Source organism: Candoia aspera, chromosome 15 (assembly GCF_035149785.1).
Source record: "Candoia aspera isolate rCanAsp1 chromosome 15, rCanAsp1.hap2, whole genome shotgun sequence".
Lineage (NCBI taxonomy): Eukaryota > Metazoa > Chordata > Lepidosauria > Squamata > Boidae > Candoia > Candoia aspera.
In genome coordinates this window covers 16,170,672-16,193,995 of record NC_086167.1, presented here as the reverse complement: position 1 = coordinate 16,193,995, position 23,324 = coordinate 16,170,672, and the positions used below count along the sequence as shown (strand labels likewise).

General features: G+C 50.3%; 2 protein-coding genes across 3 annotated transcripts in view; one reads left to right on the top strand and one right to left on the bottom strand.

The window, feature by feature from the left end:
- Positions 1–23,324, bottom strand: part of PTPN11 (protein tyrosine phosphatase non-receptor type 11) — a 229,606-nt gene that overhangs the window by 17,251 nt on the left and 189,031 nt on the right. The gene's annotated exons all lie outside the window — the stretch shown is intronic.
- On the top strand, positions 11,545–19,053 carry TMEM119 (transmembrane protein 119). 2 transcript variants are annotated; one of them, XM_063315542.1, is made up of 2 exons: positions 11,545–11,833; positions 15,683–19,053. In XM_063315542.1, the coding sequence occupies exon 2, from the start codon at positions 15,711–15,713 to the stop codon at positions 16,614–16,616; it is 906 nt and encodes a 301-aa protein (XP_063171612.1). In that variant the 5' UTR covers positions 11,545–11,833; positions 15,683–15,710; the 3' UTR covers positions 16,617–19,053. The 2 variants fall into 2 exon arrangements, with proteins under 2 accessions (XP_063171612.1, XP_063171613.1); XM_063315543.1 differs by lacking the exon at positions 11,545–11,833 and adding an exon at positions 15,247–15,309.

The window sequence follows — 23,324 nt, the reverse complement described above, 5'->3', positions numbered from 1 at the left end:
CTACAGTATATGTAATCTGGAATGTAGCCATCCTTCATTTTTCACCAGCCAGACTCCAAATCTGAGATGCAAGTTTTTTAATGTGATAGCAGTCATAAAACATATGCATTAGAGAACATGGTAGGCAAAAAAAAGGTGGCACAAGGTAAGGAAAACGGCTTGTGAAAACAGTGTGAGTTAAGAGAAAACATTAAAAAAAAGACATTGAGAGAAGTATGGATGAAAACGCGAATCTCCTGTGGTCCTTTGACCAAACCAGATAGCAAAGTGGTGCAGGAATGGGTAGAATGAACTTCCCTTCACTGCATCCGGTGAAACGCATCTTTTATTCCTGATGGGTAGTTCAGCTGCCTCTGGAAGTTCAGAAGCAGATGTGAAAGCAATTCCCCCCTCCCATAAATGTATCTCAGTGATTAGTATTCAAATAGACTTCTCCTGAACCTGCAGGCTCAGAGGAGCCTCCATAGACTTTCCTCCTCTATGTGGGAAAGAGAGGACTGAAGTCAGCAGGCACATGAGTTCAAAGCAATGGCCAAAGTTTCAGAGCTAGAGGTGGGCAGCTTTCCGAAGGAAGCATGAAAACCCACAGGCACTGCGCGTTCCTTTTTCAAGATGGTTTTCTGCCAGTGATCTTGCAACATCAGCCCAAGAGGAAAAGATCTGTTTTGACCCTGGGAGCCTGAAGTGAGATGACTCACCGGGGGAGGGGGGGGGGCAGGCAGGCCTGTGTCTGATGCAAATCAAGAATGGAAATGCACTTTGCAGAACCCCCCAGGAAGGTCTCCACTGCTGCAGTTAGGGCAGGGTCCTGATTCTGCCAGATGCCCAGAGAAGCAGCAGCTTGGCTGCTTTTATTGAGAGAGAAAACTGCAGCTTTAAAAGGAGCCCACCCACCCCCTTGGCTCGGTAGAAACCAATGCAACGCAGGGCGGGGGATGTTCTACCCAGGGAATGAATCATAATGCCAGTAAATCTGCTTGCTGGCATTTCTTGTTTTTAAGCACTTGGAGAGTTTAGGCTCTTGTTTTCTTTTTGAGAGGGGGGGTTGTGTGTATTTGTGGGGTAGGGGTTGTGGGGATGCTGCAGCTGCTGGGGATGAACCAGTGATGGTCTAACAATAAGGGAGAGAACAGAGTTGTGTCTCCCTGGGCCAGATGGACAAGGTGTCCCTCTCCTCTTTCTGTGGCTTTTCCCTGCAAGCCTGTCCCCTGGTCATCCAGATCTTGGCCTGAATTAACTGCTTCCTGAAATTAGGCTTTCTCAAGCCACCCATTTCAATCAGCTTTTAAAATACTGGATTAGATTTGAGGAAGAAAAGGACTTCGGACTACAGATGAGTTGTTGGTTCTGATTATAATCCTGTAAAACTGAAATGTGTCTGTGCTGACAGACATCAGAAGTTCGTAATGCAAAGGCTTTTTTCCTGTTGTACAATCATACCAGAAAGTTTTCGACTTGGATTGTGAAATGTTCAGAGACGCTTCAGGCCAGTCTTTAATTATGCAATTGCCTTTTTACTTGCAAATGTTCAGGGGGATAACCCTTTACTCGTAAACTTGTTAGAAATGCCGTGTATTTCAACCACATCTGGATTTTTTTATTAACCAAAAGAACCATTTTTTTTTTTTAAAAGGACAATTTTTATAATACCTTTTGAAAGCTCTGAAAGCTTCCCAGATTGGGTTGTTCAAATTTTATATGTTTGCCATCCTGTTGCTCCACAGCCTAAAAATGCTCCTAAGCCCTGGGGGTTACGATGCGTCGTGGACTACTAACGTTTTGGGAAAAGTGGCTGAAGGGCACTCAGAGCCTTCCACCCAAAAATGCTGTTCAATACAGTAAATAGCAACACTCCAAATCAGGAAGTGTGGAACATAAAATTGGAATTAGTAACAGTGGAAAAGTACTGGAAACTGAGCGAAAGGACTCAGGAGATCTGTTTTATCTGTATGCTTGCCAGGAGGCTGAAGGAGGGCAGGAGGCTGTTATTGGATCCCAGATGTGCCTGTTAATACTGCCGGAGCCAAGGCGAGAGAACTGTGCATGACTCACCAGGGATCCCTAAGCGCAGATCCTGACCTCCAGCTAACTACCATGCCAAAATCTCCACCCCAAGGCGGAGAGTTTGGGAAAACACAGAACATGCCAAAAACTATTATGGGGTACCATGTTGTATGTAAGTTGTACAGTATGTGATAGGATGGTGCAGGTGCTGTAATAGTTAACCAGTAAGAAGCTTTTGTTTGCTGATAAACTGCTGGGATAACTGCTGTCAAGCTGTATAAAAATGCCATTCGTAATGTGCTTAAGGTCGCTCCCTCTTCATGGGAGGACCCTATTTCTTCCAGACGTCTCGAATAAATAGCTGTTTGATTCCCCCACTCCGCATGATCAATCGGCTGTTCAATTGCACCAGGTGAAGAACCACAGAGCTCACAATTTGTGTGCAACAGAAGGACATCAGAACACAGAAAAATCCCCCCCCCATCACTTTAGACCTGGTCTTTCTCTCCATCTTTCTATTTATTGATATCTGCAGATATCAATAAATATTAATATTAATATATTTTAAACACACACAGAGACACAGCCAGGCAGAGGTAGATGCAGAGGCCCACAAAACACACCAAGGGTGCATCAATTTGCACGCACATTTGACGTTGCCCTGAGTGTGCTGGTGCAGCTGTGCTCTGGGCAAAGGTGGCTTTGGAATGGCTGCCACTGGCTGCAAGATTAGATGGGGTGGTGTCATGGGGGGGCTGGACAGGACTGGGGAGACCTGGTGCAGGGGTGTCTGCAGGGCATGGTCAAAAAAGTCAAGATGGTGGCCACAATGGTGCAATCAAAGCTGTGCTGGTTTTCTGTGTGCATCTCAAGCCAAGTGGATGGCTCTGGGCTCTGGGCCAGTCCCCCTTTCGTGGTCCAGGGTATTTCACAGGGCGGGAAAACTGGAGGATGGCATGATAGAGATACTGTATAGATACTCACACACGTACACACTCACTTCCTGGAGGCAAGTAAATTAAATCCCTTTTGAGCTGGACTCAGCTCCTATCTTAGAAATGGGCCTGTGGTTTTCCTTTCAGTTTCCCAACCCAGCCTGGCCCCTGGCTTTCCCCGCTGGCCTTCCATCCAGGTGCTATTCTCAGCCTGAGCAAAGTTGGCAGGGTGCTGGCCTGGGGGATCTAATGATCATAAATCCATGGGATTCAATCAACTATTGCTTCCACCTGCCTGTCAGGCTGTCAGCTGGGGAGAGCCGAGGATAAGCCTCTTTCTGTCTTCCTGCCACCTCTCCTTTCCCAAAATATGGGCCGCGATTGTGATCACGAGGCCACTGCCTCATCTTGGAGGATCCCAGCATCCAGCCGCATATCCCGTCTCTCCTCGGCCCAGGTCTGGCAGCTTAAGTCTCCTCCTTCCTTGGCTGTTGTCGATTTATCCCTGCTCTGCAATTCAAACCAGATGTGCCCCAGCTGGAGCCCGAGCCTAAAGCCCCGTTAGTGCGGGCACAGCATTCGTCCTCTTTGTAAAGAGGCCGTGGGTGCCGGAGCTCACTGGCCCCCCTCCCTCGCTCCAAGCACCATCCGGCCGGTGCCCCTTTCCGTGAACTGCCAAGACCGTGGAAGCTGGTAGGGAAGGAGTGCCCCGATCGGGGCTGTGCAATTCCAAACAGAGACAAGGGGTCGCTGAGGATCAGCATCCGTTACAAAAAAGGCATTTGCTTTACCTTGGCATTCTGCATTTTCTTCCCTGAGACGCAGCGCAAGCTGGCATCATTTTCAATACATCAATCTGAGCAGGGCCCTTCCCTTGGCATGGGCTTCCAGTGCCAGCCTTGGATGGAAAAGTTTAAAGAGACAAGTGGGGATAGGAAGCGACTGAAGCAGGAAACGTCGTTCGTTGTCCAGGCAAAGATTGCAACGCAGAGCTGAAGCTTCTAAGCTAGTCAGTTGGTGGCTCGGACCCCGCCCGTCGCTCCCCTTAGCCCGGCCTCTTATGTGGCCCCCATGATGCCCTCTGGGAATCACGGGGGGCCAGATAATTCCAAGCCTTATTTCTCAGAAAAAGGCTCCCTGGGCAGGGAGTGGCTGTGCAGGGATGTCAGTGCCTTTGCAGCCTCTGCCAGCCTTCCAGCCTTCCTTCTCCTGGCCCTGCGGTCCCTGCCCAGGCATGTCAATCCAGCCCTGCCAAGACCCCTGCCTGCCCTTCTACCATTGACGCCACACTGGGAATGCAGCATGCCTGAATGTCCAACCAGGGCAGCTTTTCCCAGGCCCCAAACAGCTGCACTGGAGCCATGGCCCTGGAGTTTCTCCACTCTTCCTGCCTTTTGAATTTTCCCATCTGAGGTTCACACACTCTTGATGTCCCGGCGGGGAATGTAAACGTTGAGCCATGGTGGCCTGAAACACGCCAAGCCCCGCTTGAGCTCTGCTGCCAGAGAAGGCCAGGCCACCGCACCTCTTTCCCCCCGGGGATCGAGCCATCCCCATGATTTTCGCCAGTGACAAATCAAAGCGGAGCAACGCCAGGCGTCAGCTGCGGCTGCGTTTCCACCCGGTGGTTTGGGGGCGGGGGAGCCAACTGGGTTTAATTTGCACATAAACTGGGGTAGGAACTTGAGAGCCAGTGGGCCTGGTCTGCACACGTGGTGCTGTAGAGGTTGGGTCCAGATCCTGCCCTGATGAATGTCTGTGAGACGCTTTTGTTTGCCGTAAACTGAGCATGTGAAGTTGGCTTCGCTGAAGAAGAACAGGAGCTGGGGAGATTCCCAGGCCTGGTTGTGCCTAATGCTGCGGGACAGTTGGGGCTCCATCTGTTGCGCATCTTCTCTCATTGTGAATTCCTACCACAGGTGAACCAGGCCACCGTGCCTTGTTCAGGACACCACGATGGACGAGAATCCTGGCTTAGCCTTCTAGAAGAACGCAGTCCCGGACGCCCTGCATCTCAGACGTACGGCAAGCTGCTGGGATGGCGGAGGCCCTTTCTGCGATTCGCCCATCACACCCATCACTCCGAGCCACAATGGAGCTTGCTTGCTCTGGGCTCAGTCTATTGTGTGAGCCTTCATGGTTTGTGACCCATGGCACACAATGCTGTACATGTGCAGTCGGTCAATTCTGGTTTATTCAGCTCCGCCAGCTATAGCACAGTGTGATGTGCCTCCATGGGCATTTTCTTGGATTTATTTTCCAGGCTGTCCTGTTGGGCCGGGGTGCTTAGGAACTTGCTTTTTGAGAAAGAAGGTCTATGCTCTGATCCCCAACTGGCTGTGTCCAGCATTTGCTGGAGAGCATTTCGCTTGCCTTGGCCTACCGTGTCAGGCTGTGGTGAAGTTCCACGCAGGGTGTTGCCCTGAGTGTCTCTGAGGGGCAGGACCGAGAGACCCCCCCTTCAAGGGAGGTTGCATTAGTGATCATTCCTAAGAGGAGCGCCTCTCTGGACACTGCACGTGGCCATCCCTTGTGGCTGGGTTCCAGGTTGCCGGCTGGCTGTCTGATGGGGAAGGGGAGCTTGGACAGGCACCGGTGCGAACAAAGGGCCCATAGTCCTGCCCGGGGTGATGTTCTGCCCACGCGGCCGTCTCTCTCCACCTCCCGAATCTTCACCACATGAAAAGGTGCATGGCTCCGCAGAGACCAAATTGCACAGGGGGTGGAGTGGTTGGGGAGAGGACTCCTCCCTCGAGGGCGGGTGTTTTTTTGGCACGGCAGGCCCATGGGTTACCACAATTAAGCCCTGCAGAGCCAACTCTCGGACACATCACAGGCCTCCTCCTGCCCGAGAGGCTGAGGCCGCCCCTCCTGGACCGCCCCTCCTTTTAGCCTCTGCCAAGAGAGCCGATCTCTGTTTCTGCAGCCCCATTCCAAAGATAGAGGCACAAGAGCATCGCCTTGAGTGTGTGTGTGTGTGTGTGTGTTTCAGTGGGTCGGCCTCCACCTGCAAAGCCACCTGCCTTTTTCTCTTCTTGCACACTTGGCACTTTTAACCCTCCAAGCTCCTGCACGCTGGTGATAAGGCTAGCTTGCAGGACTCTGTTCTTCATTCACCTGGGGTCAGGCCCTGGATGGGCTGTGGTGCTGGCTTTTTAAAGGGGCAGCTTCATCTTGAGTTGCTCCGAAGGGAACGTGGTCTGCTCTGACTTCCCAGCTGCGGCCAGAGCTGGATCTGTGTCCCCAAGGCCTTGCCCTCAGCACAGACTGGCCTGCGGCTTCCTCTGTCTGGGAGCAGACTATGCTGTGGAAACGCAGCCCGTTCCCACTACTCCAAGAAACTGCGGTGCTGCGGGATCTCCAAACCAGGTTGCAAGGGGGGCTCCGCCATTACCCGCCTTAAGGGCCAGGCAGATGGAATTTGGGGGGGGTGTCCGCAGGGTATGCTGAAAAAAGTCGAGGGGGTGGCTTGGAGGGTGCGATCCAAATGCGACCTGTTTTTGAGGCACCCCGTTGTGTCCCCCTTTGTTAGTTGTTTGTTGTAGGGAAGATGCTTGGTTGTCCTCCTGATGAATTAATTCCCACTTTCGAGAAGCAGAGAGGAACGGCCGGCCTCCGGCCTCGGCAGCCAACAGCTCGCAAGCCACGGCAGGCAGAGTGGATCGGGAGAGAAGAGATCCAGAACTGAGGGAGGAGTCAACCCAAGGGCCCCCTTAGCAGAGGGGAGCTGCCCGGGGATCCTTGACTGCTGGGTAATCAGCTCATGATCCACCCATCTATCTCTCCGGGGTGGAAGAAGTGGAGAAGCTCAGAAGTTCATAACTCCTAGCCTGATGATCTTAGTTTAAGAAGGGGATAATCCAAGATTTTCAAGATCAGCAGACGGACCTTAGTAGAAGGCAGTTGTCTGTGTTCATAGTGCTGCCTCATTTCGCATCGGATGGCTCCGCAAATTCAGAAGGCCACCGGTTATTGTGAAAAGACATTCAGACCAGTCCGGGAAGCTCCCCTCTCGTTGTCCTTGCTTCTTGGCCTGCAGAGCCAACAGCCTTGGTTTTTCTAGTCAAAGCCGAGGCTGCAGATACCCCAAGATGAAGGAAGTCAAGGTTAGCGCTGTAGACCCAACATTTTCTCTCCTGGCTTCGTCCACAGAGTGGGGACAGCATCGGGATAAAGAGATTGGGCCCGGGAAAACACAAGACCTAAAATCCTCAAAACAGCCCCTGGGTAGTGGGGGAGATGTTCCCGCCAGCATTTCAGTAATACCGACGTTGAGTCTAGATTCTTACTAATCTCGGCATCTGGTTTCAAAACATGCTTCTAGTCCTGGCAGGAGGAAAGCCGGGTTACTCCATGGCGGCAAAACTTCAGGAGTCTGGGAGCACCTTTTCCGACTCGCAGGTCTTATTAAAAGGCATCCACTTTCCCGAGCTGCAGGCGGTGCCTTTTAATAACATCTGTGAGTGGGAAAGCTGCTACCAGACCCCCGGTTTCTAGTTCTTGAGGCTGAAAAGGGGGGCGCCTGAGAGCAGCGGAGTGGCACCAGCAGACACTTCCAGAGCCAAAGAACGTGCTTTATCAGCGTTGGCTTAGAAACTTGCCCCCCCCCCCCTTGACAGGCTCCCTCAGAGAGGAATGGAGAGCCCAGGAGATCACAGAGATTCCCAAAGAACCCGGCTTGTAGAAAGGGCCTTTTCTCGACTCGGAACGTCCCCCTGCTTGGGGACAGCCACATTTCAGACTGACAGCGAGGGCTCTGGGTTGCGTGCCATCTGCGGAAGGGCACCGCATCTCTCTCTGCGCAGCGGAGAAGCCTCTCCATAACCCTTTGCAGCCAGACTGCAGTGGGCCACCTCTGGGCGTGGACCTGCTGACTCAGCTGAAAGAAAGGGGGGAAAAATCCATCCAGCTAGAGAGGGAGAGAGAGGGAGGATAAGAGGAAACCCAGCCTAAATTACAAGCAGAGCCTGGCCACAGAATTCAGTCAAATTGCACGGTAGGGCTGTGCTCGAGCGTTACCACAGGGCTGCAGGCGGGATGCCCTCTCCTCTGGAGCTAAATTAGAGAGCGACGGTGGAGCGTGGCAACCGGGGGGCTCAGCAAGCCCACGGGCACCATCATTTTAGCCTGGGAGGTACCCATGTGTGGGGTAGCAAGACAACCCAGCCTGGAGCTCGGCCAACCCCTTCCGCGCACCAGAAGGCAAAAACAGCCTTTCGAAGGGAGACGATGCCACATTTGAAGAGTCTCCATGGTCCTTCCCTGGCCCTGCAGGTGCCTGACAAAGGGAGCCAAGAGGGGGGCCTGGTTGGACACAGACCCACCTCTCTAGCAGTCAAGGCTCCCCAACCCCCTGAGCAGTTTGAAGATGGACGGGGCGGCATCTTGAGAAGACATTTCCGCACTCTGTCTTTCCATCGGGTTGTAACCTGGCTGGCTGCTGCCTTATCAAGCCAGCTGTTGTACTGCATCCTTTTGCAAGCTGGCTGGTGGAGCACCAGTCCTGGAAGGTGGCACAGGGAATTGGATCAGGGTTCACCGGTATAGCGCCCAAGTTTGCATGGCAAGGATCTGAGGTCACCAGATAAAAGGATAAGCCTTTGAGTTTCATGGCACTCTTCATTTGGGCGATTGTGGCCAAAAAGCAGGAGAGGTCAATTGTATAGCAATTATACTAATTCTGAAAGTGAAGCTTTGGGGCTGTCAAAGTAAAATTCTAATCTACGAAAGAGCCACGTTCTGCAGATCAGCTTTCAAAATCCTCCTGTGGGCTGATTTCTCTTTCTGCATCTCTCCCCCAACCTCCTTTTCTTACCCACTCCTGGCCCTGCACCGGCGTCCTGTGGGTGCCAGCTCTTTTCCAGCCTTGAAAAGGCTTGGCCGTGCATGGGGTCTGCCTGCCAGCAGGTTCCTGCCCCCACTTTCCCTTTGACCGTGCAGCCCCCAAACGGCACCTGCTGTGCTTTGCCAAATGGAGTTTCGATCTGACAAGGCAGAGGAAAGATGTCATCCCGGGTGAGGTTGCCAATGTCCTTGCTCTGATGCCAATTTCAGTGCTCTGCTGGCTTTGAGGAGGGTTTGTGTCAACACAGCAGAACACAAAGCAGGGCAATATATATTTCATCCCCGTTTGTTCCACTGTTAACACAGGGCAAGAAGGGGGATTAAACGCTGGCAGGCTGGCATTTTCAGAGGAAGCCAAACTTTGATTGATAGGCAACCTATCTCACCATTAACCGGGCTTGCAAGGAGTGACAAAGCCTACCTTTAAGGGCCTGGATTCAGCTCCAGATACATGCTGTGGTCCTGAAGAAAAAGAGGCCAATGGCCATGCGCAGAGGGCTTCACCCTCTGCCTTCTTCAGGATCTGCTTATTTACAGCCGAAGCCACTGACGAAGCAGCAGGACATGGTAGGCAGGAAAGGCGGCTGGAAAGGGTGGGGAAAAGGGACAAAACGCTACAGTTCCTGCAGAACAGCCTTCTAAGACCTGATCCCCTCAATGTTCTGGGACCACAATGCCCATAATTCCCTACATGGCTGGCTGGGAATTCTGGGCATTGAAATTCAGGCTGGTGTGGCTCGCCCAAAAGCTGGGTTTAGCTGAGCTGAAAAAAAAGAACAGTGAGAACCAGATGTGAATAGGGGAGGCTGGGCTTTTGGCTGGAGAACTGACATGCCCCCAAACGATAAACTGGGGGTAAAATTGACCACAGGTAGCCCTTGCTTAATAACCATTTGTTTAGCAACAGTTCAGACTTACGATGGTGCTGAAAAAAACCAACTTTCAACCAGTCCTCACACTTACGACCATTGCAGTGTCCTCGCGGTCACATGATTGTGTTTCAGGCACTTGGCAACTGGTTCACATTTACAACCATTGCAGCATCCCACAGTCATGTGATCGCCATTTTTGAGCTACCCAGCTGGCTTCTGGAAAGCAAAATCAATGAGGAACCACATTATTTGCTTAATGACCATGTGGTTCACTTAATGACTGCATTGATTCGCTTAATGACTGCCGCAAAAAAGGTTGCAAAATCGGGTTGGATTCACTTAATGTCCACTTCATTTAGCAACCAAAATTCTGGTCCCAATTGTGGTCATTAAGCGAGGACTACCTGTACTGAATAAGCTAAGCCGGTGGTGGGCAGAGATCCAGGGGTGGCCTTGAGGCGTCAAGACCTGCCAGGGTTCAGGTGCCACAACATCCTTGGCCATCTAGCAGCAGCACCAGATAATCCGCCTGATTCCTGCCATCTGAGATTCGCCTTCTCTGAATCGCTCCATTCATCTTGGTGGGCCGTCCCTTAAGGGGGTGTGTTTGCTCAACTGTCAGGAAGCTCCACATCTTTTCTGTGGGGAAAAAAACCCAGCAAAACCAAAAAGGCAGAAATGTTTAAAAGTATTTTCCCAGCCTTTCCTTCATGTTATTCCTCTTTCTCACAGGAAAGGGCTTGTGTTTTGGAACTCTTTCTGTGCTTCAGGGAGAACTTGGGTGACGTGACAGCAATGTATTTATGACCCTGATAAGGCATTTTGAGGAGAAAAAGGTGATTCTAAAAACTTGCCCTCTTCCTGTCAGCCTCCTCCCTGGTGCTCTCCTGCGTTCCTGAAGAAACTCCGAGAAAACAAGGGTTTTGGGTTTCATCTGCATGGCTGAACAGAATAAAACTACGATCCTCTGGGGGTGCCTTAATCATAAACCTCTTGCATTGTGCAACAGAAGATCCCCTTACGGATTCTGGAAGAGGCGGAGAGGAGGAGGGGCTGCCGTATAATTTGCATTCCTCCTAGCGTACTGCATTGACCAGAAACAATCTAGCACCCTCATTTCATTTGCTTGCTTCTAATTGCATTAAACCAGTGTTGCTCAAGCTTGGAAACTTAAGCTGGGTGGACTTCAACTCCCAGAATTCCCCAGCCAGCCATGGCTGGCTGGGGAATTCTGGGAGTTGAAGTCCACCCAGCTTAAAGTGCCCAAGCTTGAGCAACACTGCATTAAACTATGCAATTTGCCTATGGATTGTGAAATAAACCACAATAGGCCCCATCCACAATCATAGTCATGCCACATGCTAAACCAGAATCAAACTGCACTATAGCCAAGCACGATGCAAAAAGTTTGTCTTCTCTAGCAATCTTTCCTCTGTGAGACGCGGTAATCAGGAAGAAGAGGAAACTTCACATGCTCTTTGAGAGAGAGAAGAAACTAGGCACATGCTCAGAGGCACCCTTGTTGTTCTTGGGGGGGGGGAATAATTTGGAAGACGGTTCAAAACCTGCTGTTCCTTCAACCTTGGACTTGCAAAGCTGCCTTTTCTGGCCTTTAGGGCAATTTTACATTGACTTTTGCATTTACGTTTGAACCCCAGTCAGAGAGCGGTGCCCAACCAGAGGCAGAAACAGGAGCAAGTGCTCCCGGTTAAAACAAGCCGGAACTTCTTTTCTTTCCCCAGATTGCTTGTCCCAAACTGCCAAGGGCACCAAGCAGTGAGGGAAGGAAGCATTTTTCAGTGGGCCGTGACTTGGATGCGAGGTCTCCCTTTGGAAAGATGCGCAGGACAGGAATCTCTTCCCCGCCCGGTCCCCCTCCATGCGCCTTGCACAGTTCCTCCCAGCGTGGAGGGTGGCTCTGCCTCTCGAAGAAAAGAGGCGGGAAGGGACGGAGAGCGGAGCTGCTGGGGTCTGTCCTGCCCTCCCTTTTCCTACCCTCCCATTCCCACATGAAACCAGATTTAATGCAAACAAGCTGGCCTGGCTCAGAGCTGCCAGGGAGGCTGCCGAGAGGAGACGAGAGCAGAGCAGAGCCCCGCTGAGGAGGCACCGAGTGCTCCCCGCCAGGAGAAACTTCCCGAGACCAACCGGCGCATCCTCCCTCCTCCCTTTCCCTGGGTGAGTCAATGCCAGGCGTCTCCCTTCTCCTGCTCCGGGTCCAGCTGGCTCAGCTCAGCTCCTGCCGGGTCTGCTGGGCCCTGGGATGGACGCCCCGCTCTGCTGTTCTCGCTGGCAATGGGATACCCCAGCAGGATCCTGCCATCCATCCTCCCATCCCTGCCAGGCACCCCCATGGCACTTTTTAAGGCTGCTGCCCTCCCTCCTCCCCTGGAAGGGTGGCACGAGGCTGTCTCTGCTCCAGTTTCGATTCCAGGGGCGAGAAATGGCCCAACGGGGTGTGTGCCAGAGTCAGGAGGGGCTTCTAGCAGAAATTCGTCCCTTGGTCCTTGAGGGTTGCCATTCTTAAGAGGTGAGAGGGCTGGGCACTCTGTGTATGTTCAGGGATCCCGCTGTCCTGGCAGAAAGAGGCTCCCGGAGGACCAATCTGGAGACAAAGCTTCTTCTGCCTCTGAGCAAAAGGACAAAGAAACTTTTGCACCACCCCAAAGCCAGCAGGGGGGGAAATCCAGCCGGGCTTGGCTTCAGTGATGCCCGCAGCATTCCTGCCTGGTTGGCAGCATCCCGGTTCTCTTCCTGGAAGGGAGTTGCCACCACGGAGGAGTCTCTCTTGAGCTCTGGCATGTCCAGTCCTTGAATGTGGCAAGACGGGCACACATCTGCCTCCCCAAAGCTACATAACTTGGGTTGGAGCAGGCCCACTTTTTGAGGAAGGTATGGGGAGAGGGGGTCCAGCCCGTCTCCTACTTATCTTGGGGGGTTCTCCTCTCTCTCCACATCCCCCCTCCCCCAGTCTTCAATGCTGGGGTCCTTTTCAATTTCTTTTCTCTTGCATGTGTGCAAAGTGCATTTTTGGACTCACACCCAGACCCTGCGATTCCTCCTCCTTTGCATGTGGACTGGGGGGGCGCTGGGGGGGCTGAGACAGAGGAGACCCTGCATATAACTGCCCTTTATTGTTAGAGTTTATGGCTGCTCTTTTGTTGACTGCATTCTTCTTAGGACTTTGCTGACTTTAAAATAATAACAAGAGGTAAATTACACCAAGGGATTTGCTGGTCTTTTGAAGTAGCACATTCATAAATTGTGTGTGTGTGTGTGTGTGTGTGATTACAAGTACGGATTCAGTGGAAGTGTGTGCCTGGGGGGCAGGGGGTGGAAAGTGCAGGAAAAGGCCCGATAAAATAAAATAGAATTAAATATCCCGTTGCTTGTCCAGATTCTGCAGCTGGCTCTTGGTGGGGGGGCGTGGGAGGGGTCTGGGATCCTAAGCAGGGTCTGGACTGTTGATTTAATTGCCATTTGATAATTTGTTCCTGCCAAGGAGAGTTGGAGAGCTCTCAGATTACAGAGCTTTTAAAAAAAGCTAGAGTGGCTTTAGACAATAAGTTATGCTTTTCGGGAAGGAGAAAAGGAGGGGAGACCGACGTATTGGGGGAATTTGGCCCATGCAAAGCCACTGGGGTTTTGGAGGCATTCCCAGGAAAGGGGGATTTTTATACTGTTCTTCCTGGGGCTCAGGACAAGGGCTGAGAAACGGAGGACTGTTTCTTCCCAGACACTACAGCAGGAAAAAAAAAAAAGCTGAATTTCTATTGGGAAACTACGAGGTTGGTGTCTAAATCAGGTTTTGGAAAGCAGAGCTGAGCTTCCATCCTCAGCAGCAGTCTACCTGTGAATACCAGAAATGGGACTGTGGCCTATGGGCTTCTCGGAAACAGGTGGTTGGCCTCTACTGAAGGAGGAGAGTGGGTTCAATAGTTGGAGCGGCAACTAATTAAGGGGATCCTTCAACAGGAGCCAAGACAGACCTCCCCCCTTAACCTGCAGCTTTTCACCCTGGGAATGCAGTGGATTCTGGGTGGGATGCCAGACAGGGCAAAAAGGCCCTTTATATAGCTTGGGGAGCCATTTATTTTATTAAAGGATGCCTTTTTGCCAGCACTTCTGGGAGGGGAAGAGGGAGAGAGGCAAGAAAGAAAACAATGCTTGCTAAAATTAATGTTGGTGGATACTCCGGGTGGAATATGAAGGGCGTTTAATCACAGCATCTTTCATTAAGAAAAACCAACCAAATATAGACAACCAGGATCAGGCAAAAGTTGTTCCATTGACATCAGAGGAAACTCCCTTCATAGGTCCCCAGAGGATTGGGCTGGTCTGGCAGGGGTCCTCCTGGAGACCGGCTGCCTCTCAGCTCCAGAGACTCTCCAGCCGGCTCTCGGTCTCCTCCGGTCCAGCACCGTGGCTTGCCTGGTGTTTTAGAGCAACCCTTGGTGGTATTGCCTGGGGACGATGGCAGCTGGAAACGGAAGCAACTGCTGGGAAGTTGGAGGAGGTAGACTGATAACTTCTGCCCCCCCCCCCATCCAGGGCCCTCCAGCTGGTTCCAGCCATCGAGAAATCCAGATGGTCAGACCCTGGTCTGGGGGCTGCCAGAAGACTTGGCAAAGGTGGTGTGTTGCCCTTGGGCAGCAGGAAAAGGATCTGCCTTCGAGTTTGGCTGCTTTTAGTGAAGCATCTGGAATTTGGAAGAGACCGTTGAATAGGTCTCAGAGCCCGGACAATTGCTATGAAAGGGTTAGCTTCTGGCCATGCGCAGAATGACACCCTTGCGTCCCCCTGGGATTCTAGGTGCAGGCAAGACTTCTAACGTCTCCTTTGTTTCCAAATTAAGAACTGGACGTGTGTCCTGAGAGAGAGAGAGAGACAGAATGGAGGCTTTTCTCGAACTGCCTTTGTTTAGATGGACCCGATAAGTTTAACAGTTGCTGAGGTAAACCTCGCCTCGGACTGGCGGTGCCGGCATTCTTGAGCTGTCTAGCATCGCTCGGCCCAGAGGACAGTTTCCACTGAAAAGCTCCACGCTCAGGAATTTACCCCACTGCCAGCTGTGCTCCGCTCAGGCCAAATTGGGATGCTTAAACCCCATCATCCCAATAATTACCGAGAATAACTGAAGCGGCTAAACCGGCAAGTTCCAACTCTGGGCACGGAGCGATGCCTGGATTCCCGCAGACAAAGTCCTTTGCAGGCCAGAAGTCCTCTGTCCCCTTTCCAAACAGAGAGCATTTTTGTTCTCGTGTCGGGCTTGGCCTCTGAATCCAGGCAGACCAGAATAACTTAATTGCTCCCACTTTCAGAGAGACCCCAGAATTAGCTGAGCAAAGCTGTTTCTGAAGCTGAATCGAGGTTTTGGGTGGCTTCTCTCCATGAGTCACTGCTCCTGTTTGAAAGTATCTTAACCCTGGTCAGACCACGACCCAGGTAGCCCAGGACTCTCTATACTAGCTGCTGCTTTGAGGTTGCGAGTAGAGAGCGAGGCCTTAAGCGTGGAAGCCTCTTAACACTCGCCTGTAGTCTTCTGTAGATCTGTGACTCATACTGAGAACCGAGGCAGACTCCCCCAAAGGACCATAAGCTGGTTCGGAGAGGCCCAGTCGGACACCTTTTGCCTAAACACTCCAAACTCCAGGGTCGGTTTATTGTTGCTGTTCCAATCGCCACAGATTTTAGAATGAACGGGTATTTTTATTATGGTCGCTGACCAGAATTGTAAACAAAAACACATTAAAAATAAAAATAAAGTAAAAACAGTATGAGATAAAATGTTACAATTGGTGGAGGGGCTCAGATTTTATACAAGAACAGGGGTGTTTGGCACCGGGGCAGGTAGGAAATAGACTGAGGGCCCGAAGTATCTGCTTCTCAATCATGAGCTCCAGTTCCTCGGGTTGGATTGCTTTAGCCCTGGACTCATTTTCGGTTCTGGAGATGAGAGAAAGGGTTGTTTCATTCCAAGCCCTATGGAGAATGACAGACCCCTTGTGTGTCCCTTGTGTTTTTCAGAAACGAGTGTGGTCCTTTGAGCACCGCCATGGCAGTCAGGCAAGACCTCTGCTTGCTTGTTCTCTTGATGACTCCCTTCTGCACCTCAAGATCCATTGAGAAGCTGGTCCTGGAAGACAGTGAGGGGAGTGGAGACACTGAGGCGGCTTCCTCTGTCCCCCCTTCTGCCAGGGTGACATTGAGTGCAAGCCCCACCTCGGGGGGCCTTGTTGCCAGTTCGGTCAATGGAACGTTGCACTCGTTCAACATCCTGGACGGCATTGTGGACTTCTTCCAAACATACATGCTCTTGATCATTGTGGTGGGCTCCCTAATCCTCATCTTCCTTTCCATTGTGTGTGCGGCTGTCATTGTTCGGCAGAAACACAAGGCCTCAGCCTATTACCCTTCATCTTTTCCAAAAAGGAAGTATGTGGATCAGAATGACAAGTCAGGGGGGGCCAAGGCCTTCAGCGAAGTTCCTGAAAAGCCAGCCGATGTTAACCAAGAGGAGCCTGTTGATTCCATCAAGCAGCTGCAGGCTGACATCTTAGCTGCTGCCCAAAACCTCAGGTCTCCAACCAAGGCTATTGTGGCTAATGGAAAAAGTGCCCCCATAGAAGACCCACCAGCTGAAGGAAAAGAGGAAGAGGCCCAAAGAGCAGAAGATGTGGAGGATGGCAGTTCCAAAGAAGAAGAAGAAGAAGAAGAAGAAAAATCACCAGATGAGGCTGAGCTGCCTCCAGAGACATCAGCTCCAAACAATTTGGTAGATGCTAAGGCCAAAGAAGAAGATGTCCCATCTGTGGTGGGGACTGATCCATCTCCTCCTGAAGAGTCCAAGGAATCCCCAGCCACTGAGAATCTTGCCATGCACGTCTCCGAAAGCGAGAAGGAAATGCTAGGCGTCCCACTGACTCTTGACACTTGCCCCACAGAAGACTCAGAAAATTGAATGGGCTCAGTTCCCGTCAGTGGGGAGACAGCTTACAATGGTAAATCTACAGGGATCTATTTTTCAGACGGAAGGGAGAGCAGCAGATCTTTACATTACATGTAAAGGGGACAAGTTAGCCGCCTCCCACACTAAGAAACCCCTTAGAGAGGTACTGTCCTGTGGTTTTGCTTTAATGGACTTTCTTCAGTTACGCAGACTTGCCCAACCTGGTGCCTTCCAGATGTGGCGAACCATGACTCCCATCATCCCCTGCCAACATGCCCAGGGAGGTGATGAGAGTTGCTTAACACATCTCGGGGGTGGGGGGAAACTGAGTGACTGCAATGTCATAATGTAGCCACTCAACCTGATTCTACTGAATAGGTAAAGCGGAACTTATTGTGAGGACCTTTTGAAGACACATGGTGTTCAGTGTGGTTCCAGGATTGTTCTGGAGGAACCATCCCTAGCACAGACCTGCAGGACTTTCCCACTTTCAGGGAAAACATATGACTCTCTACAGACATACATAATTTTTGAGGTGGGCCCTTTGTGGAAGCATTTACTCTTTTCATGTCAGTCTTCAATTTTGGAGCAAGGTTATGTGCAGAGCTGATTGGTCAACCTTTCTATCAATCATGAAGTCATCCAAATCTTTCTTTCTTCACTGCTGATCAGACAGTCTTTGGGCCAAACCTGAAGTCATTTCACACATATATTCTTTTTTAAGCAAGTCTAGGCTCAATTCTGTTTAATTGTCTTTTATATCAATCATTAACTCATTTACTTTTCCCTGCAGCTCATTTTCAATGATATATTTTTTAAGGTACCAGTTTTGGGGGATGAGAGAGCCAGGCAAGATGGTTCACTTTTGGGTAACAAGAGCTTATGAGTTCCATCAGTGGTTTATGCTACGTGCTTGGATTAGCTTCTCCTCTTCTCACTGGCTAAGAGACCATGGTATACATACTTTTCAAAATCTCTTCCTTTGATTCAGAACAAGTGCCAGCTTTGAAATTTGAACTAATGGCCATATAATTGCAGAATGGCCAACCTGACGTCAGATTTTAAGTACAATTTCCAGCCGTGCAATGGCAACAATATGCAATGGATCCCACCACTCAATCCAAATTTTTTTCGGTCTGGTTTCTGAGAACCATTAACTTCTAAGTCCTCCAGATGCTCTAGGAGATCTGATTGCTCAAGAAAGCCAGGACCTGTTTTAGTCACACATATTGAGAACCCACCATGGGAAGGATCTGATGACGTCTCTGATCATTATTCCTCTTAAAGGTCCACGAACATCCAGACTCTTGTTAGTGAAGGGGAAGATACTGAGGACTTTCACGGGTGAATGAAGCCCAACAAAGGTGGATTTTTATGCATGTTGAATCCTGAAGTTCTCCACCTGCTAAGGTAGTTGTTGATCTTTGAAGGACGGAAGCCTCATATTTTTGAGGCATTTAAACGTATTGAAAATGTTTTCTGGGCTTTTTTTTAAAACTCAGTTATGGGGATGGGGGACTTTAGGTTGCTTTTAAAAATTCATTTTGATACTTTGAAGTGGGACTTTGGATTTCAGATTTCCAGGTGCTGATCTTCCTGGGCCAACTAGAAACCCATTTGAGTAAGCCTTACAGCTGGAGCAAGAAAGATTTACCTGACTTGTGACAAGCCTTGAAGAAGCTGGATGGCAGGAGAACATACCTAAACAAAAATTCCTTCTTGGTTTTTCCCAGCCTCTTCGCAAAGGTTCTGCTGATATTTATGACTGTTCCTCCCACCTTGGTTCTCCCAGGGTGATCCTTGTACCCAGGAGGAAACGTGATCTGTAATTTTAGCTGACCAAGACATTTATTGTAGCTTTGAGGACTTATCTGGGATGGGTTGGGTTGACCCTCTCTGGCAGATTCTCTGCAGTCGCTTCACCTCAAGACCACTTTTGAACGAGATAAACTGAAGGGGGCTACAAAGGAAACCCAGAGGGTTTTGTGAACCCTCTCAGCATCTTCTTCTAGGACTCTGTAAACATTAAAATGTGAGGGAGGGCACAATGTTGATAAAAACCCAAAGTAGGTAACCTTACAGCTCTTCTTTTCTACCCCAGCCTGTGTGGCCAAGATCAGGCGTGTTGGAAGCCAGATGCCCAAATTCCTAGAGGGCCCATTTTGGCCACTTACTCTAATGCAGCGTTTCTCAACCTTGCCAAGTTTAAGATGGGTGGACTTCAACACCCAGAATTCCCCAGCCAGCAATGTGCCTAAGGCAGGATTAGAACTCCACAAAACTTATACCGTGAAATATTGCCAATTATTTTTTAAAAATGCCCAAATAAAATACCATTGCAAACTGGAATGTTCATTTCCCTTGTCTGAACTCCCTTAAGCCTACCATAACTAAAAATGTATTTTTCTCCATATAGGTATATGTTCCATTAAAAAGAAATGATACAGCAGGCTTGTGTATGTGTGTGGATGAGGAAGAGGGTGGTATTCCTGCACTGAATTCCCCGGGGAGTGTATAAAAGCGTTGATGGCATAGAACTGGAAAAGACACCCCCCCACAAAGACAGTTCTTGCCTAATAAAGTCCAGCATCTCAGCCAAGGAAGGGGACCTGATTCTATTCCCTTGGACCAACAGCTTCTCCTTCCCTTGGACCGGGAAATGCGGAACAGCCTTCTGGAGGCTGGTTGGTGGCAATGGGGTCTATTCTATTTTCGCCTTGAGATTTCTGCTGATTGGCATTTTTTGCAAATGATGAAGGTGGCATGGTGTTTCCTTGGCGCTGTGTTTGGCAATGTTGGGTTTGTTCAGAATGACTTTTCCTACAGAGTGGAGCGGTGGTTGTTCATGCGAAGTGGGTTCCCCCCCACCTCATCCGTCTGGGCATGTGACTCCTTCTCTCCCTTACCCTGCCGATGCCCCACTTCTGTTGACACTCAACCCCTAGTCTATGGTTCTGAGGAAGACATGGGTGGAAGGAGCCTCTGCGTCTGAAGCCTGGTCGCTTGAGGGCCCTCTTGTCCGGATTATAGGCTTCTCAAGGGCATCTAGTCGGCTACTCCGAGGAAACAGGATTTTAGTCTCTGTGCGTAGGAGCGGAGCCATGTAGGGTAGCCCCAAATCAGGAGGAGTCTGACAGCACCTTTTCCAACCAACAAGTTCATTAAAAAGCAGAAACTGCAGATCACGAAAGCTTATGCCTTTCCTGGAAATTGTTCCTCCAGTCTCAGGTTGCCACCAAACAACTTTTCGGAATCTGAATTACAGGATTTGCACACTTCCTCTTTGACCCACTGGATTATTTGGGGAGGAGGTCAGCTGAGCCTAGTCCGGCTTGTCTCCTCCTGCAGCGCCATGTTGGAATTTGCATCTCACTCTCTTGGGAGGCCGGTCGTCTTCCTTGGGCAACTGTGACCCCCCTCCCTTCTTCTCAGCCCGCTTCCTAAATAGTCCCGAAAGGTTCTCCAAGCCTTCCTCTTTGTGGGTTGTCTTTCGACAGTCTCCACGGCTAGACTGGAATGGTGCGGGTGGGGGGTGGGGGGGAGCAGAAGCTGTTGTGAAATGTCTTTCTCTCCTGGGATTAAAAGAGGAAATAGCCGGCATTCTTGTGCCAGAAAGAGAGAATCTGAGGGGCCTCCAGACGGAGATGTTTTGCGCTGGCAAATGTGGAGAACTTCTGCCTGCTTTGAATGCTGCACGAAACTCAGCAAAGAATTGGGCTTGAGCAAAACAGACCTTGAAGATGGCGTCCAAGTGGTCCAGCGGGCGCTGGAGGCAACAGGATGCTTCTCCTTGACCTTCCCAGCGCCGCCTTGCTCCCCTGGCCAGCTCTGGCTTCTCCTTTGCCCCCCTTCTACTTGCAATGAAACAGGGTCAAACAGACCCTGCTTGAAAAGGGTGGCCTTCAGCAAGTCGCAAAAGATTCGGGGCATTGTCCTGCAGGATGTTCCCCATCTTGGAGGGGCATCTCCTTCCCAGCCTGTTGCTAAACTTCCAGGGATCTATTTTTGTCTAAATGGCCTGCCCAGATGCAAACTACATTGATGGGGGCATCAGTCACTTGCCTGGCTAAAAGTTTCCACAGCCGTCAAAGCCTGTGGCCAAGTGGGTGCTTTGAGAAACGCTCCCACCCTTGCAAATTCTCTCCTTCACAGCTTTGGCTTATAATAGGAGCCCAGTCTTGGCCCTTTTCATCAGCAAGAGGGCAGGATTGCAGACATAGGGTGGGGGGTGAGTCTCTTCCCTCTTGCACGCTCTCAACTCCCAGCAGAGCCCTGCAAAGATGCCTTTAAAAACACGAATTCTTGACCTGCTCGCACAGCCTTTCTCCGATTTATGTCAAGGTCCTCCTCCAGACGGAGAGAGCTTGATTTCCCAGAAGCAGAACCAACAATCCCTTTGCAAGGTCAGTTCCCAGCAAAAGATGGGGGGGGGGGGGGGAGAGAGAGAGATAGGAGTGTGCATGAAACAAAATAGAAACAAAACCACTCTTTCCAACTTTTCCTTTCTCTGAGCACAGAAAAAAAACAGCTGAACTTGGAGCATTTGGTCAGGCTGTTTCCAGACAGACTGGTTCTGATGGAGCAAAACTTAAAATAGTTTTTGAACACCGAGCAGGGAAAAGGTGTGTTTTCTTGATGCTGCCACTCTGAGAATTGATAAAAGTGAGTATGTTTTCTGGACATTGCTGGGTGTGTAATGCTCGCCATGTGCTGCCACCACCACATGCCACTTTTGTAGCATTTCAAGGGGAAACAGGGAGCCTGCCCTGAGCTTCTGTTGTTCTACAAGGCAGAGCGTGTCAAACAAGGGAAAAATTCAAATGCTTCTCCTGAATTCAGGAGAAAGCTCAAGACGACTAAAAATGGCTCTTTGGAGCGCTGAAGGTTGTGCCTGCTCCTAGAAAAAAGGAGGGCTGTAATTTAGCTGTTGTGATGGATTGTCCGTGACCAGCACAGCCCAGATTTAGAGAAATCTGTCAAGTATTTATCAAAGGGAGGTTTGGAGAGAACTTCTACTTGTTTCGTTTCTGACCACCTTCCTCTGACTTCCACGGAGAGCTTCAGGCAAGGCCTTTCTGCCTCCCTTGGCCGATTTCTGCTTCTTGACCAGCCTGACCTGCCCAGGGGTGGTGCCTTATGGAAGGCCCCCTCCCCAGACTCCTGCCCGCCTTTCCTTTCCTTTCACAGGACCTTTGAGAGCAATGCCTTTGGCTCCTTCGTGGCTCTGTTGCAGCTTCTTAAATGAAGAAGCCGCAACAGGGAGCCACTAAGTTGGGCTTGCATTTTGTCCTATGCCAGGACACCAAACCCAGTTGGCAGGACTCGCACATGCCATCAGAGCAAATCACATTGAGAGCTTCGGGCAGTGGGTGACTTATTCATTGAGCATAAAGGATGCAGATTTAAAAGAGAAAAGCAACAATGTGACTCTCAGGGCTGGATTCGTTGGAGAGCTTCCAATAGGGACTAGAAAATGATCTGCTATTAAAAAAACCCCTCGATTCTAAAACTAGGGTTAAAACTGGCAAACGGCACCTAAAATGTGTAGGTTCAATCCTTTTGGTAAACTCTTCTATTCAATAAAGGCAGGCGCTATTCAGATCCAGAACAGGTTACAATTGTTTATTTTTAAGTATCTCATCCTTTTGCCTTTGAATGAGGAGACCTCTTGTTGACTGGAATGGCTTCGCAGTGGATTATCCAGTTGCTGGGATCAGCCCTGGCGCTCCAGCAGCTGAAGAGCTGTTTTGGTTGGAAACCTGAGCTGCCGATAAATTATTTCAAATACAGGATGGCAGCTGGCATTTGACGATGGGAAGAAACATTTGCCCGTCTCCCACTGTCTGTCGGCATGCATTTCTCACTGGCCTCTGAAGAATGCTGCCATTCGTTTTGGCGGCCTGGAGGAGCCTTTGCAGAGGTGAATTGTCTCGTCTGGCTGTCCCCACCTGATCAATCAACCCTGACATGTCAATTGATCCCCAATTAGAAAAAAGTGGCACCTTCAACAGAACCTCAGATCAAGAGCAGTGGCTGCAATTTTGCACGTGCTGTGAAACTGAGATCTGGTGTATATTCTGCTGCCCTCACATGCTGGTTTTCCAGGCTGTCAGATAGCCCAGAGCTACCAGATTTGGGGGAATGAGCAGAACGCAAGCTAGCAGATACTGCCAGGCAACAGAGTAAAAGGGTGCTGGACTTCCGCCGTCACTAGGACTGGTAACGAATGTTGTGGTTTCCACACCCTGTGAGCATCTGGTCTGTTGTTGATCCTTTGGGATGCCCTTGACACATCGCGCTGTTCTACTTACGTCATCAAAATAATGAACTCCATCTGGCCCTAACCACGGTTGATGGTACATCGTAGAATCTCTTTCCTCTGTATAGCTGTACCTCCTACGCTTGTAGGTACCTGGAAATCAGCTCTACTGTGATCCACACCACAGTCTCATACAGGAAATGCTCCCACCCCCCCCTTTTTTTGCAGTTCAGCAATGGCAACAGCAGTGGCCGTGGACTATTCTCTGGCTTTAGTATGAATTTTGTTTCAAAGGTCTGCCTGGAATTTGCATACCAGTGATTTTGACTTTTAGTTCTACTTTCCCATCACCTGAGGCTGGGGGAGGGGGGAAGCAAGTTGGTGTTGGTTGCAACAGTCTTGGAACCTTCAAACCTTCCCCTTATCCGTATAGATAACTCTGGACTTGCTCCTTGGTCCAG